Consider the following 17605-nt stretch of genomic DNA (forward strand, 5'->3'; position numbering starts at 1 on the left):
TTCTAGACTTGCCACAAAGCAAAACGTAAAAATCAGTAGACGACCTTGTGCAAGTGGCGAAACCTGTGCCAGTAGCGAGGAACTAACACAGCTGTTCGGACGTAAATAAACAAAGCTCAGCAGATTTCTCTTATGTGGAACAGACAACTGTTTGTTTCTTCGCATTTCGGAAGGAAAATAAGATGTAAGTGTTATTGCGAAATGTGGATAACTACTCTCAATTTGATGCAATAACGAGGGAAGTGCTGTTGCTCAAAGTGAGTATATTTTCTCCAAGAAACATCAGGCTCTTTGTGTACTTCTTTGACAGAGCGATTAAATTATCTCAGAGAACACTATATTCGCGATGTGGTAACTGCAGAGGGTTCAAGTTTTCCTTACCGTTTAAAATTTGCGTTGCCTGCGCGTGTGGATAAAATTTGCCGTTGAATTGTCGAATAGGCTGTAAAACAAAAGAAAACAAGTAATACTTAGACCTTTTGTTTTGGTTCCGTGTTCCACCGCGTGGGTGGCGCTCTGTCTGTGACGCAGACGCTTGTCCAACACGTCGTAATCAGCTGGTAGCAGGCGAACGGCGCAGTGAAAGTGGCGGAGGGGCAAACAAAGAAGCGAGCGAGCGATACAGCGACAGTTGCGAAATGAACGCCAGGGACGGCGGAGCTGCGCCGAAATAGATCGCGGATCTAAACAGTAATACCGTGTACCTCTGAAAACGCTGACTGCAGGCCCTTTGCGTGTGTTTGTGTGTGTGTTCGCAGTGTTTAGTGCTCAGTTAGTGTAACGTGACCATTCCTCTTACAGATCATATGAAATGCCATCGCTTCTAGAGGCCTTAGACAAAAAGTATGGGAAGGAGGAAGATGACACTTTGGACCTGGACGTACCCATAGCAATCTACGTTCCGAAGAAAGGACCCAGAAGGTGTATCCCGTCCCTGTTGGTGCTAAACGACTGTGATATTGAATCAGCCGGAGATGAAGACCAGCTTGGACTCAAATGTCATGGTGTAGAGGAGTTAGACTTGGCTCAAAACAGGCTGTCCAGATGGAGAGAGGTAAGCTGTTATCTGTAATTCTTATCCCCCAGAAAAGTGAAAAACTCCGTGCTCTTTGCTATTCTGATTATTATTTTCGTTTAGTAATATATATGCCAAGGTGTGATGTGCCGTACATGACAGTTTTTTTTAATTTTGCCCTTTTTTATGGTGTAAGATTTTGTGTAGCAACGTGTTTGAATCTGTCACATGAACAGTGTTATTTCTGTGCTTACTGAAGTGATCCAAAGACACTCGAAAACATACAATAAAATTTTGCCAACAGCCTATTGATACATAATGATATTGTTATGGTACATGCCAGGAACTGTCTGCTCGAATAAGAGAGACCTCCCTCCCATTTTGCACTTTTTGTAGTTAATGTACAATATATCTACACAATACACATCAAAATACCCTCTTTGTCAGAGACTTTCCCATGTTTTGATATAGGTTTTCTCAATTTACCTTTGAGTTTTAGTACTTAAAATGTGATGGGGGACCGTAAATATTAGGCTACTATACAGAGTAATTTAATAACACAACTATTCGTGGCTACATCAGCTCACCACCGGATTATCACCTTCCATCGTATCAAGATCTCGGGCTACACTAAATGTTAGTCTGTTCCGCATGCAAGATTTCTTTGGAGGGTGCAGTATCACTCTGATCACTGTGTAGCCCAGATTATTGCAAACTTAAATGTATCCCTGAATGTGGGTGAAATGAAAGAACATTGTACACAAACTGAAAAGAATGAGATCAATTCATAATGTATCATCTTCTCCATACATTTCAAGTTCTTGTTGTATTTATCATGAAATTCCAGCAATGAACCCAAATGGAAAAATAAATTAAGTGCTGGTTACCCATAAGATGCTTAGTTGATCTTATTAACAATATTTCTGGCATGCGATGACAGAACACTGACAATAGGGCCTATTTCCTTTGCATCTGTATTATATTTTGGAGTGTTGGTTTCAGTGACACACTGATCTGTACCATAGCTCAAAGTATAGCTTAGCTTGAAAGGTGACAATTTGATTTGGCAAAACCAAGAAATGTGAGTGTCAAATTTTAGTTGTGGTCTAGTTAGATTGATAGATTACAGTTTGGTTTTGAGTTTCTGAAGCAGTATTGAAGATTTCTGTTAATACAACTATTGCATGTTGTTTCTATGTATGTTGGCATACTGAATTGTAAACACTGAGTTGGTAAAATGTACAGGTCTTTCGCAGCTTTTTTATGTGTATGAGGTTCTACATCTACTCCTCAAGCCAACATACGGTGGGTGCCAAAGGCTACCCTGTACCACTAAGTCATTTCCTTTCCTGTCCCCTGACAAATAGTGTAAGGGAAAAATGCCTGTATGCCCCTGTATGAGCCCTAATTTCTTGTCTTTTATCTTCACGGTCCTTATGCACAATGTATGTTGGCGGCAGTAGAATCATTCTGCAGTCAGCTTCAAATGCCAGTTCTCTAAATTTTCGCAATAGTGTTTCTCGAAAAGAACATCACCTTCCCTGAGTTCCTGAAGCGTCTGCGTAACACTCATGTTGTTTGAACCTATCCATAACAAATCTAGCAGTCCACCTCTGAATTGCTTAACATCTCTTTCAATCTGACCAGGACTGAGTGAGGTGGTGCAGTGGTTAGCACACTGGTCTCACATTTTGGAGGACCGACGGTTCAAATCCACATCTGGCCATCGTCTAGGTTTCCAATGATTTCCCTAAGTCGCTTCACGAAAATACCGGGATAGTTCCTTTGAAAGGGCACAGCTGACCTTGTTCCCTAATCCGGTGGCACCGATGACCTCACTGTTGGTCCCCTCCCCCAAATCAGCCAGCCAACCAACCAATCTGACCTGGTATGGTTCCCAAACACTCAAGCAGTACTCAAGAATAGGTCACACCAACTTACTGTGTGTGGTCTCCTTTACAGGTGAACCACTCCTTCCTAAAATTATCGCAGTAAACTGAATTGACCAGTCACCTTCCATACCACAGGTCTTCCATGCTCGTTACATTTCATATCGCTTTTCAGTGTTACACCCAGATATTTAAATGACTTGATTGTGTCAGGTAGGACACTAATAATACTGTATCCGAACCACCGTCAGGTGGCTTGCCGAGTATGGATGTAGATGTAGATGTACAGGTTTATTCTTCCTACTCATCCACATTAACTTAAATTTTTCCAATTAGAAATTTTTGTCTGAGTCATCTTGTATCTTCCTACAGTCACTCAACTTTGACACCTTACCGTACACTACAGCATGAGTGGAAAGAGTTTTATAGCTGAGTATTGCACTCCTTTCTGTTAGATTCACTGGAGGGAAGCACAGATCACTTTTCCTTATTGTATTTATCTGCAGTGTATTATTGACAACAAATTTCTCAATTACAGAAACTGTTGTTTCTAAAACGTACATGTGTGTACCCACACATAATTCTGATCAGTTTCTTTGCCTAAGTGATAAGTTGCCACATATGTTTGCCGAGTTTAACTTGCAGTTTTAACTTTGATGGTGAGATTGCATTAAATATGGCATGAATGTAAACCTTGGGCTATGCTGCTGGTCACAACATTTATCTGACATTCACTTTCATTGGCTTCTCCAGCTCAAAATCAAAGTATCCCCTTCAGACTTAACCTAGACCTTGGGCTACTCTCCAGATCCATCTATCACCACAGCCATGATCTCAGGAAGACATGGAGTGTGGGGAGGAGGGGCTGGGCATATCACACTGTAGCCATTAACGTCGAACATTCCACAGGGCTGATCATGGCTTATTTCTTGTTGCTGTTTTATGTGTATTTTTTGCATTCAAGAAATAATAGAGGGACTGATAAATTTTAGGACTTGTAAAAACTTAACACTAGAAATTCTTGTTTGGTTTACCATGTAAAACTAGTGGAGAATAGTTCTTAATTTGTTATTTTAGTCCATAAAATGAAGCCAAGTGTGCAAAGTATGTTTCGAAAATGGGTAGGGGGCCTACATATTTTTTAATATATGTTACATCTAAAATCTTTAAAAAATCAACTAAGAGCAATATCACATAAATAAAAATTTTCCTTCCTCCAGAAAAAAAATCATACCTGAAAGGGTTAAGTTGTTCATTTGACTATTTCTTCTACATAATAGATGACTTCTTGAATGTAATTTTATATATTTGCAACATATTTCTTCATAAATATAATGTAAATGGCATGCTCTAAATTATAGCACTGGGTGTAAACATAATTTATAAAGCATATTAATAATTGGGAAAAGTATTATTCTTGTGTCAATAACTGTTAAGATGAACACTTACTTCCTATTGTTCTGGTATTAAGTAATCTCATTAATGACATATTAGACTGTGCTGCTGGAAAACTGACCTTGTCTAACATCACACCACATTTCAATCTAAACATTAATATTGATAGCTTCTATTCAATGAAAGAAATATGCAAGGAAAACAGTACAAATAATGATGCACGGTCTCTAACATTATAAAAAAGAACAAAATTAACTAAACTATTACCAGCTCATTGAAAAATCAGAACTTGGAACCACAAGTAATTATTGTTGTGTGTAATAGCCCTAAATGATTTCAACAGCAAATGCCAGAAAGACATTATTTCTCTTTAACTCAGCAGTAAATTCGTTAACGAACTCAAAAATGGCTTTCTGTCGAGCAACTCTTATAGACATCACACTGTGAACTCTCCCACATGCTATTGGTTGTGACATTAGTGAAATATAAGTGGCTTCAAAAACTATGTTACACATTATTTCAGCAAGTCAAGTAACTTTTATCGGATTTTGGCAAGGAGTTAAATTGGAGTTCACTTCTAAGAGCTTCCTACTGTTGACAAGTTTGGTAAAAGCTTAGAACTCATTCATAGGAATAAGCCATTCAATTATCGATTGTGCAATCATATTCATCTCTCTTGGTATCGATTTTGCTTGTTTGAACAATGTTATGGGATTTTTCAAGTGTGTGATTTGAAACACAATTATACAGTGCAAATAATGATTGTCTGCTAAAATATAACGTCACGTTAAGACTTAAATTTTTTGCTATTTTGGGACTGAACTGCAAATGTTTCAGTCAACAGTGTTCAGTATTCTTGGAAATGTTGTGCTCTGGTAGCACTGTTTCTTGAGTATGCCATATGTTGCCCTGGTTAGGTGCTAAATTAATGTCGGTTTGTACTATTCACTCAGAAATGTGTTAGTATTTTCATTTAACACAGATTTGCTGCGAAGTTAGTCATACCTGTTGAGTCAATGTTCTGGGTTATGAATCATTTACATACAGAAAGCTCTGCGTGTGAGTGACACCTCATTAATTCTTGACTGATTTCTTGGTACCAATCAGAACATCGGAGTTCCATGGGAAAACTAGCACTTATCAGAACTCAGTTGTTTGTATTTATCTATTTTATTATTCTCCTCCTCTTGTGTGTTGTGTCTCTACATTGAGTTAAAACCTTTGTCAAAGTTATGGAATTAAGCTTTGCAGTGTTGGAGTACTTTACTTTACATCTGCTAAGCAACTGTTTTTTCATGTGTTATGTTCCTTAGACCCTGTCACGAAAGGGAATCCCCAGGCATCTGTGACAAATGAAAATATACATTACCACAGAGAGGCAGCTGCAGTAAAATTTCTTGTAGCACGTGTTGATAATTAAAAATTAGAAGAAGACCATTACATTAAAAACAGAGCTACCAATTTCTTAGTGATAATGGAAGTGTGTTTATCTTGCAATTTGTTTCCTATAGTGCTTGTCAGAATTTGATAATGCAGTATGCATGTAAGTGGATAATTTGTAGAAGACGTAGCTAGCCAGGCGAGCTTTTAACTAATTGTCTTTATTTGTTTTTATTTATTTCCCTAGACAGGCAGAGTTCATATGAAGAGTATTTTGATAGTGTGTGTTATGAGAGAAGAGTAAAAACAAGTTTTGTTGGTTATAGCTACATTGGTATTGGTTGTTAAAATACAGAAGTATTGTCCTGGAATGTAGTCCCTACCACAAAAGTACTAAACACAGAAGCAGAAAACAAGAACTTTGTTTTTTAGAACAAATTTCTTATATTTCTATGTATTACCAGTATTTTTATTTTTCCTCGGACTACTGGTTTCTGTCAGTGATGACCATCTTCAGTTCTATTTTTAAAAATGTACCATTATAATTGAGCCATAGTAGTAGTGTCCAAAAATGCACTCAAAATCAGGTTAGCATTGTCACACATAATTAAAATGGAGTAAACTAGGCCAAAATGCCAGCAAAATCATCTTGTGGGCAGTGTTACTGTTCGTAACAATCTGAGGTACGGATGCACAAAAGTATGTGTACTTTATTAAAAGACTGAACTCTTTGGCAAGTCATAGAACCAACAGAAAGCTGGAAGTCAGTAAACCTTAAACAATGGGGACAATATACATTGAAAGTTGTTTTTGATGTTCTTGTGACCTGAGTCTTGTTTGCCTGCTTGAGTGAGGTTTCCTCACTTGTCAGTTAAGTCCTGTGTAGTCCACTTTTGGTCTTTCAGGATTATCAGGTGGCAAACAAGTTTCACTGAGAGAGGATGTTGTTTCAGACAGATGATCAGTCACCCGGCTAAGAATCTGACCGTTCTCACGTCAATATAATTCTAGCTGTTAGCCTCATGCCAAGGTGCCTATGTTTCACTTGACTACAGCCATTCTCATGCTGGTTTCAGATCTTTGGCATACTGCGCCAGATGCCACGCATCAGATTTGTCAACTTGAGTTTCAACGACCTCCGAGAGGACCTTATGTTCCTGGACAACAATAATTCTTTCCGCTTTCTTCGGAACCTGGTGCTGAACGGCACGCGGATTGACTGGAAGAGCGTCCGCAGCCTGCTGAAGATTCTTCCCAGGTAAGGCAGGCCACAGCTTTGCCTAGCCTTGGGGATGCTTGGTGTGCTGAGTTTCAGACATAAACAGGTGTAATTCTTGGGGCAAGTGTCACTGTTTTTGGATTATCACAAATTTCTGCTAGATGATACCACTAAGGCATGACATTACTCTTATTTAAAAATTTATTCCTGTTAAAATGATGGTAGCTCAGAAATCAGTCAAGATTTTGCTTTAGAGTGGGCATTTAAGGAATCAATGTTTTAAAAAAATGTTTAAAAAAAATTTACCTTATTGTTTTTGATGGATAATTTTTTTAGGGTTTTGGTAGTCTAATTCAATAAGTTCATCTCAAATCACTTCCTTCAACTTTTCATGATCTGTCTTCGGTAAAGGCTGTTCACAGTTGTTGTGCACAATTTTGTCACAGCCATGCTGCAGGAATTTGACATTTAATCCTATTAATGGCTATGTAACAATTTGCTTGTAAAAAAATAGAAATCTTAGAAATTCTTACATTAACGTCAGCAATTTCTGTTGGGTGGTTGGTTGAATGCATGCCTCTTTGTGCTACTTTATTTTTACAACTAACTGATATTTTCCAAGATGCTACTGGGCTTTACCATAATCAAACAGCTCCCATCCGTAAGAAAATAAAAAAATTAAAACAAAAATTAAAAAAAACCTTACCTCATTACCCATTCTTTCTACAAATTATCTAAAAACCCAGATTCAAAGACTGAAATGTACTCTTACCTATGTAGCAAGTAGCAGTGAGCATTATAAAGCTGTGTCACAAGTACTACTGTACTGTAAACATCACTTAGTGTCTGCAGATGGAGGTACCTGTTTTCTTTGAGAAAGACCTGTGTAATCAAGTCAACATCAAGTAACCAGTAGAAGTTCCAGAGCAGAGATTTAATGTAATGGAGGAAGCAACAGTTTCCAAAATGATAACTGTCATACTATGCTGAATTTAGCTCACACAAGGACAATTTTCTTGTCTTTTATTAATGTATACCTTGAGTTGTTCTGCATTCCTTATAGTCATTCTTGTGATGAGAAAACAAAGATGATGTGACTTACCATACGAAAGCGCTGGCAGGTCGATAGAAACACATACATACACACAAAATTCTAGCTTTCGCAACCAATGGTTGCTTCGTCAGGAAAGAGGGAAGGAGAGGGAAAGACGAAAGGATGTGGGTTTTAAGGGATAAGTCGCATATATGTACAGTACTTAATAATCACTTTCTGAATATAGCAGGTGAACTAAATAGAAACCTAGTCCCAACAGGGTATCATATAGCGCTCTTAGAAAAAAGTGTTCCGAGACTGTTACCTGAAATGCTCCTCCATGATACTGACAAGAGGGAGATTGAGTTAATAATTAAATCACTAAAGACCAAGAACTCTCATGGATATGACGGGGTATCTAGCAGAATACGGAAGTATTGTTCCACGTATTTTAGCTCAGTACTTAGCCATATCTGTAACTTTTCCTTTAGGAGTGGTCGGTTTCCTGACCGATTAAAGTACTCGGTAGTGAAGCCACTTTATAAAAAGGGAGACAGGGATAATCTTGACAATTATAGACCTATTTCTATGCCATCGGTGTTTGCTAAAGTTATCGAGAGGGTTGTATATACAAGGTTACTGCAGCATTTAAATTCACATAATTTGCTGTCAAATGTACAGTTTGGTTTTAGAAATGGCTTAACAACTGAAAATGCTATAGTCTCTTTTCTCTGTCAGGTTTTGGATGGATTAAATAAAAGGTTGTGAATGTTAAGTGTTTTCTTTGATTAACGAAGGCTTTTGACTGTGTTGACCACAAAATATTACTGCAGAAGTTGGAACATTATGGAATAAGGGGAGTAGCTTACAATTGGTTCGCCTCCTACTTTAAGAACAGAAAGCAGAAGGTAATCCTCCGCAATATTGAGAGTGGTAATGATGTTCAGTCCCAATGGGGCACTGTTAAATGGGGCGTTCCCCAAGGGTCGGTGCTGGGGCCACTGCTGTTTCTTATTTATGTAAATGATATGCCTTCTAGTGTTACAGGTGATTCAAAAATATTTCTGTTTGCTGATGACACCACCTTGGTAGTGAAGGATCTTGTGTGTAATATTGAAACATTATCAAATAATGTAGTTCATGATATAAGTTCGTGGCTTGTGGAAAATAATTTGATGCTAAATCACAGTAAGACTCAGTTTTTACAGTTTCTAACCCACAATTCAACAAGAACTGACATTTTAATCAGACAGAATGGGCATGTTATAAGCGAGACGGAACAGTTCAAGTTCCTAGGCGTACGGATAGATAGTAAGCTGTTGTGGAAAGCCCATGTTCAGGATCTTGTCCAGAAACTAAATGCCGCTTCATTTACCATTAGATAGTATCTGAAATAAGTGACATTTCAACACGAAAAGTAGTATACTTCGCATATTTTCATACGCTTATGTCATATGGTATTACTTTTTGGGGTAATTCTTCTGATTCAAAAAGGGCATTTTTGGCTCAAAAACGGGCTGTTCGAGCTATGTATGGTGTAAGTTCGAAAACCTCGTGTCGACCCCTATTCAATAGTCTGGGAATCTTGACATTGCCCTCACAGTATGTATTTTCTTTAATGTCGTTTGTTGTTAGCAATATTAGCTTATTCCCAAGAGTTAGCAGCTTTCACTCAGTTAATACTAGGCAGAAATCAAATCTGCATGTGGAATGCACTTTCTTGACTCTTGTGCAGAAAGGAGTGCAGTATTCTGCTGCATCCATTTTCAATAAGCTACCACAAGAACTCAAAAATCTTAGCAGTAGCCCAAACGCTTTTAAGTCTAAACTGGAGAGTTTCCTCACGGCTCACTCCTATTCTGTCAAGGAGCTCCTGGAAGAGCTAAAAAATTAAGCAAATTCCAGTGTTACATTCTTGATTTTATTTATTTAAACTAATGACGTGTCGCCTGAATATGTTTCTTATATTTCATTTTATCTGTTTCTACAATTGTGTTATAATTTCATGTATTGACTCGTTCCATGACCATGGAGACTTCTCCTAAATGTGGTCCCACGGAACAATAAATAAATAAATAAAAAATAAAAGGAGTCATCCAATCCCGGGAGCGAAAAGACTTACCTTAGGGGGAAAAAAGGACAGGTATACACTCGCGCGCACACACACACACACACACACACACACACACACACACACACACACACACATCCATCCGCACATACACAGACACAAGCAGACATTTGTACATTTGTAAAGGCAAAGAGTTTGCCTTTACAAATGTCTGCTTGTGTCTGTGTATGTGCGGATGGATATGTGTGTGTGTGTGCGCGAGTGTATACCTGTCCTTTTTTCCCCCTAAGGTAAGTCTTTCCGCTCCCGGGATTGGAATGACTGCTTACCCTCTCCCTTAAAACCCACATCCTTTCGTCTTTCCCTCTCCTTCCCTCTTTCCTGACGAAGCAACCATTGGTTGCGAAAGCTAGAATTTTGTGTGTACGTATGTGTTTGTTTGTGTTTCTAACAAAGATTCCATGACTTACCAAACGGGAAAGCGCTGGTAGATAGGCACAGTAAAAACACACAAACACACACACAAAATTTCAAGCTTTCGCAACCAACGGTTGCTTCGTCAGGAAAGAGGGAAGGAGAGGGAAAGATGAAAGGATGTGGGTTTTAAGGGAGAGGGTAAGGAGTCATTCCAATCCCGGGAGCGGAAAGACTTACCTTAGGGGGAAAAAAGGACAGGTATACACTCTCGCGCGCGCGCGCGCGCACACACACACACACACACACACATATATATACAGACACAAGCAGACATATTTAAAGGCAAAGAATTTGGGCAGAGATGTCAGTCGAGGCGGAAGTGCAGAGGCAAAGATGTTGTGGAATGACAGGTGAGGTATGAGTGGCGGCAACTTGAAATTAGCGGAGATTGAGGCCTGGTGGATAACGGGAAGAGAGGATATATTGAAGGGCAAGTTCCCATCTCCGGAGTTCGGATAGGTTGGTGTTAGTGGGAAGTATCCAGATAACCCAGACGGTGTAACACTGTGCCAAGATGTGCTGGCCATGCACCAAGGCATGTTTAGCTACAGGGTGATGCTCATTACCAACAAACACTGTCTGCCTGTGTCCATTCATGCGAATGGACAGTTTGTTGCTGGTCATTCCCACATAGAAAGCGTCACAGTGTAGGCAGGTCAGTTGGTAAATCACGTGGGTGCTTTCACACGTGGCTCTGCCTTTGATCGTGTACATGTGTGTGTGAGCGAGTGTATACCAGTCCTTTTTTCCCCCTAAGGTAAGTCTTTCCGCTCCCGGGATTGGAATGACTCCTTACCCTCTCCCTTAAAACCCACATCCTTTCATCTTTCCCTCTCCTTCCCTCTTTCCTGACGAAGCAACCGTTGGTTGCGAAAGCTTGAAATTTTGTGTTTGTGTGTGTGTTTTTTATTGTGCCTATCTACCAGCGCTTTCCCGTTTGGTAAGTCATGGAATCTTTGTTTTTAATATATTTTTCCCATGTGGAATGTTTCTTTCTATTTGTGTGTGTGTGTGTGTGTGTGTGTGTGTGTGTGTGTGTGTGTGTGTGTGTGTGTGTGTGAGAGAGAGAGAGAGAGAGAGAGAGAGAGAGAATATAATAGAAGGAAACATTCCATGTGGGAAAAAAAATGTTTGAGTGTCATTTTCCTGACGAGGCATCCTTCTGTAGCACCACATTTCTAAAGCTTCTATTCTCTTTTTGTCTAAACTATTTATAGTCCACATTTCATATCCATACATGGCTACACTCCATAGAAATACCTTCAGAAGTCCGCTCCCGGTAGCTGAGTGGTCAGCGCGACAGAATGTCAATCCTAAGGTCCCGGGTTTGATTCCCGGCTGGGTCGGAGATTTTCTCCGCTCAGGGACTAGGTGTTGTGTTGTCCTAATCATCATCATTTCATCCCCACCGACGCGCAAGTTGCCGAAGTGGCGTCAAATCAAAAGACTTGCACCCGGCGAACGGTCTACCCGACGGGAGGCCCTAGTCACATGACATTTACATTTTTTTTAACTTTCAGAAAATACTTCGTGACACTTGAATCTATACTCGATGTTAACAAATTTCTCTTCTTCAGAAACACTTTCCTTGCCATTGCCAGTGTACATTTTATATCCTCTCTACTGCGACCATCATTAGTTATTTTGCTCCCTAAATAACAGAACTCATTTACTACTTAAAGCGTCTCATTTCCTAATCTAATACCCTCAGCATCACCGGATGTAATTCGACTACATTCCATTATCCTAATTTTGCTTTTGTTGATGTTCATCTTACATCCTCCTTTCAAGACACTGTCCATTCCGTTCAGCTGCTCTCCCAGTGTAAAGGTAGATGGCATCAATAATGATGAACGGGGCACCATATGTTAGAGCAACAGGAACTGTGGAGAGTCTGAGAAAGAAATGGTTGGTGTCTTTTATATAGGAGGGTTGGTTGCGGGGAATAGGCTCTATGAGAGCAAAGATGCTCTGAGTGAGGGCACAGTAACCAGGCACAATGAGGTGTCCTGGGTCAATGGGTTTATGGGCTTTAGGAAGCATGTAGAAGGTAGGAGTGTAGGGAATGGTAGGGGTGAGTGGAGAGATGGACTCCGGGGAGAGGTTCTGGGATGGGCCTAAGAACTGGATATCCTGCTGGATTTCTGAAAGAGGTCACTGTAGCAGAATTTGCCAGGTAGTGCTTCCCGTTCAAACCATCAGAATCGGGCTGATAGATTTGCTACGGGTAGGTTCGAACAACATGTGAGTGTTACGGAGATGCTTAGGAAACTCAAATGGGAATCCCTGGAGGTAAGGCAAAAATCCTTTTGAGAAACACTATTGAAAAAATGGAGAAGAAATAAAAACTTTGAGGTTCGCCGATGACATTGTAATTCTGTCAGAGACAACAAAGGGCTTGGAAGAGCAGTTGAACGGAATGGACAGTGTCTTGAACATCAACAAAAGCAAAACGAGGATAATGGAATGTAGTCGAATTAAGTCGGGTGATGCTGAAGGAATTAGATTAGGAAATGAGACACTTGAAGTAGTAAAGGAGTTTTGCTATTTGGGGAGCAAAATAACTGATGATGGTCGAAGTAGAGAGGATATAAAATGTAGACTGGCAATGGCAAGGAAAGCGTTTCTGAAGAAGAAAAACTTGTTAAGACTGAGTTTAGATTTAAATGTCAGGAAGTCATTTCTGAAAGTATTTGTATGGAGTGTAGCTATGTATGGAAGTGAAACGTGGACGATAAATAGCTCAGACAAGAAGAGGATAGAAGCTTTTGAAATGTGGTGCTACAGAAGAATGCTGAAGATTAGATGGGTAGATCACATAACTAATGAGGAGGTATTGAATAGAATTGGGGAGAAGAGGAGCTTGTGGCAGAACTTGACTAGAAGAAGGGATCGGTTGGTAGGACATGTTCTGAGGCATCGAGGGATCACCAATTTAGTATTGGAGGGCAGCATGGAGGGTAAAAATCGTAGAGGGAGGCCAAGAGATGAATACACTAAGCAGATTCAGAAGGATGTAGGCTGCAGTAGGTACTGGGAGATGAAGAAGCTTGCACAGGATAGAGTAGCATGGAGAGCTGCATCAAACCAGTCTCAGGACTGAAGACAACAACAACAACAACATTGAAAAAATTTATAGAACTGGCATTTGAAGCTGACTGCTGAATGGTTCTACTGCTGTCAACATACGTTGTGTCTAAGGACCATGAAGATAAGAGAAGAGAAATTAGGGCTCATACAGAAGCATACAGATAGTCATGTTTTCCCTTGCTCTATTTGCGAGTGCAATAGGAAAACAAATGACAAGTGATGGTACAGGTTAGTCTCCGCCAATCTCCATACGTTAACTTGCAGAGTATCCATGTAGATGTAAATGTAGAACATTGGAAAGAGCATTTGTCAGCAGGTTGGATTATAAGGTCAGGGTCAGTTTGTAGGTGGTGGATCGCAGTTCTTTCTGCAGATTTAACGTTAGTTTGTATGTAGATGGTTTGAGGAATGACGGTGAAGCAAGGTTCGTGGTTAAGAAATTCTGGAAAGTTAACAGGGGGCAATTAGGGGGCAGTAGGGATGGCTTACAGTAGGATGGAGGAGTGAACGGAGTCAGGCAGGATTCAACATTGGTCTTTGATTGAGCCTGATTGGTAGGGTTGGTGGCAAAAAAGTGTTTCCACTGTAGGGACCAGGAGAAAGAGAGAAGGTCTTTAATAAGACCTCTATGATTGAATTTGGGAGTGGGGTAAAAGCTGAGGTCTTTGGAAAAGACTGATACTTCTGTGGGGCTAAGGCTGTTGAAAGAAAGGTTCATGACTGTGTTTCAGGTCTGTTTGAATTCTGTGTGGTAGTAAGAGTGAATTTTGGAGGGTGGGGTAAATGTAGTAGATCCGCGAGACAAAGTTTGTCAGCTATGAGGGGACGTAGCGGAGGTTTTGGAGGTTGTTGTAGGAGTGGTGGATGTGGTAGTCTGAGGCAGGAGTAGAAAGTGATCAGGTTGGAGAGTTTTCTGAGGCAGTGTTGTGCTTGTTGCTCTAGTTCCTGGTTGGCAGGAGTTTAAATGTGTATTAGGGGATCCAGGAATTTGGGATTGCATAGCAGGAGAATTCTACAGATGGAGAGAAGGTATTGCAAGGAGGATTGGGCCTGATTGATATGTTTTTGCAGGACTAAATTCATAAGGAGTAAGGATTGGCAGAATCTGAACAGGAGAGGGTCATTGTGGAAGAAAGCGTGACAGCCAGACAAGGGTAATTTGATGGTAAGGCCATTTGGGGGGTTTCCATGAACCAAGCAACAATGCAGAACAGCATGTGGGACTGTGTTCTGGCCAGGGATAAGGAAACTTTTCTGTACTGACACAGATGGAAGGAGCAAGGATCCATGCTGGTGGATAAAAACATGTAAAAATACCTAAATAACGTAGAATTGTCTAAAAAAAAAAAATTCACAAAAATGCGCCCTAACACATGAGAAAAATCACGAAAAATATGAAATGTATGAAGTAAGGGTAGACAAGATTAAATTTGAGGGTATAGGTCAATAATGCAAGGTGAAAACCAAATGAAATATTATTATTATTATTATTAATAATAATATTTACATTCAAATAGAACTGTCAATTTTTACGACAAATGAAAGTTTTGCTGGCTTTGTACAATTCCTTAAGGGTGACCAGCAATGTTACTTTACTGTCCATAACAATATCATGGGAAAACAATCTGACATTATTACACCAGATGAAAGTTTCACAGTCTTTGTACAATTCCTTAAGATCATCCAGCAATTATACTATACTGTCCATAACAGTATCATGGGAAAACAGTCTTAGGGTGCTGATGATCATACACTGACCAGTCACATTAATGTGGCACCCCACCAAAAGCATGACTAACGACCTTTTGCAGCACAGACCATTGCAAGGCATACAGGGAGAGAGTCAGTAAGGTTTTGGAAGCTACTGACAGGGACGTGGATCCATGACATGACCAGCTGCACTAGATTTCTTGGTTGAATATCCAAGGCACAAACGGCCCGATCGAGGTGGTCCCACAGATTCTCGGTTGGTTTTAAATCCGGAGAGTTTGGTGTCCAGGGGAATATGGTAATTCATCCTTGTGCTCATTGAACCACGCACACGGACAACGAGCTGTGCGACATGTTGCATTGCGCCAATGAAAAACAAATTAAAAATATGGGTGGACATGGTTCCCAAGGATAGGTGCATACTTGTGTTGATCCATTGTACCTCCCAGAATGACAGGGTCACACAGGGAATTTCACACCAACATTCCCCAGACCAGAATGCTCTCTTCTCCGACCTGCACCCTTCTGACAATTGTTGTGGGGTATTTGATTTCAGATGTTTCATGCCATACATGCTATCAGCCATCTCTCTAATGGAGCATAAAACACAATTCATCCGAAAAGGCCAACTGCTGCCACTCGGTGGATGTGCCATTGGTGTGCAAATTCCGGTCTTCATTGCTGATGAATAGCAGTTAGCACAGCTGCACGAACCAGGTGCCTGTTGCAGAGGCGCATATGCATCAACGCTAGCTGAACGGTCATCGAGGAGACGCTGATGGTAGCCCCTCGGTTCATCTGGGCAGTCAGTTGCTAGCAATAGACACGTTCGTTTTGCACATCTCTGCAGCCACCGTTCACCCTTCATCTGTGGCCCACGGTGCGCTGCAGCTGCTTTGGCCCAGGTTTTGGATAGTACCATTTGCTGTGGGTGTTATACTTCAAACACAACAGCATACAAACTGGTTTACAAACTTAGTTGTCTCAGAATTGCTTCTACCCTTGAACTGAAAGCCAATGAAAATGCTGTTTTGGACTTCAGATAAATCGCTGTTTTCACATTATGACAATGACTGCACTGTTTTCCACGTCCCCCACCCTCCTCTGACACACTTTACGTACTGTCCATTGCTAGTACTGCCATCTGTGACGGATTACTGCACATTGGCATCGTACATAGGCGGTGGTCACATTAATGTGACTGGACTGCGTATACACCGAGATGACAAAATTGATGGGTTAGTGATATGCACGTACACAAATGGTGGTAGTATATGCACACAAGGTATAAAAGGGTAGTGCATTGGCGGAGCTGCCATTTGTACCCACGAGGTTTGTGTGTAAAGATATGTGCATGGCGCATGGCCACATGACAGCAGTTAACTGACTTCAAACGCGGAATGGTATTTGGAGCTAGATGTATGGGACATTCCATTTTGGAAAATCATTAGGGAATACAATATTCAGAGTGCCACTTTGTCAAGACTATGTTGAGGCATTGCCTTTCACCACGGACAAAGAATTGGCCAACAGCCCTCACTTAACAACCGAGAGCAGCGGCGTAAGTGGAGAGGTGTCAGTGCTAACAGACAAGCAACACTTTGGGGAATAACTGCAGAAATCAATGTGGGACATATGACAAACGTATCCATTAGGACAGTGCAGCAAAATTTGGCATTAATGAGCTACGGCAGCAAACAACTGATGTGAGGGCCTTTGCTAACAGCATGACGTCACCTGCAGCACCTCTCCTGGGCTCGTGACCATATTTATTGGACCCTAGACGGCTGGAAAACTGTGGTGAGTCCCATTTTAAGTTGGTAAGAGCTGATGGAAGGGTTTGAGTTTGGTGCTGACTCCATGAAGCCACGGACCCAAGTAGTCAACAAGACATCGTGCAAGCTGGTAGTGGCTTGATAATGGTCTGGGCTGCATTTATGTGGAATGGACTGGGTCTCTTTTTCCAACTGAACCGATCATTGATTGAAGATGGTTAGGGCCGGCCGAAGTGGCCGTGCGGTTAAAGGCGCTGCAGTCTGGAACCGCAAGACCGCTAAGGTCGCAGGTTCGAATCCTGCCTCGGGCATGGGTGTTTGTGATGTCCTTACGTTAGTTAGGTTTAACTAGTTCTAAGTTCTAGGGGACTAATGACCTCAGCAGTTGAGTCCCATAGTGCTCAGAGCCATTTTTGAAGATGGTTATGTTCAGCTACTTGGAGACCATTTGCAGTCAAACAACGATGAAATTCTTATGGATGGCAATGGTCAACATCACCAGGCCACATTTGTTCACAGTTGATTTTGTGAACATTCTGGACAATTTGAGC

At 40.7% G+C, this 17605-nt stretch overlaps 1 protein-coding gene across 3 annotated transcripts in view; it reads left to right on the top strand.

Moving 5' to 3' along the window:
- Nucleotides 1-201: 201 nt before the first annotated feature.
- LOC124716929 (tubulin-specific chaperone cofactor E-like protein) overlaps nt 202-17605 on the top strand; it is a 69611-nt gene continuing 52207 nt past the window's right edge. The window contains exons 1-3 of one of the 3 annotated variants that reach the window (XM_047243506.1): nt 202-257; nt 802-1054; nt 6756-6937. In XM_047243506.1, coding sequence (XP_047099462.1) covers nt 812-1054; nt 6756-6937 — 425 coding nt within the window. In that variant the 5' untranslated portion in view covers nt 202-257; nt 802-811. Of the gene's footprint in view, nt 258-552; nt 1055-6755; nt 6938-17605 lie in introns of those variants that run through there. The other 2 variants (XM_047243505.1, XM_047243507.1) reach the window with 2 other exon arrangements.

Source organism: Schistocerca piceifrons, chromosome 9 (genome assembly GCF_021461385.2).
Source record: "Schistocerca piceifrons isolate TAMUIC-IGC-003096 chromosome 9, iqSchPice1.1, whole genome shotgun sequence".
NCBI lineage: Eukaryota > Metazoa > Arthropoda > Insecta > Orthoptera > Acrididae > Schistocerca > Schistocerca piceifrons.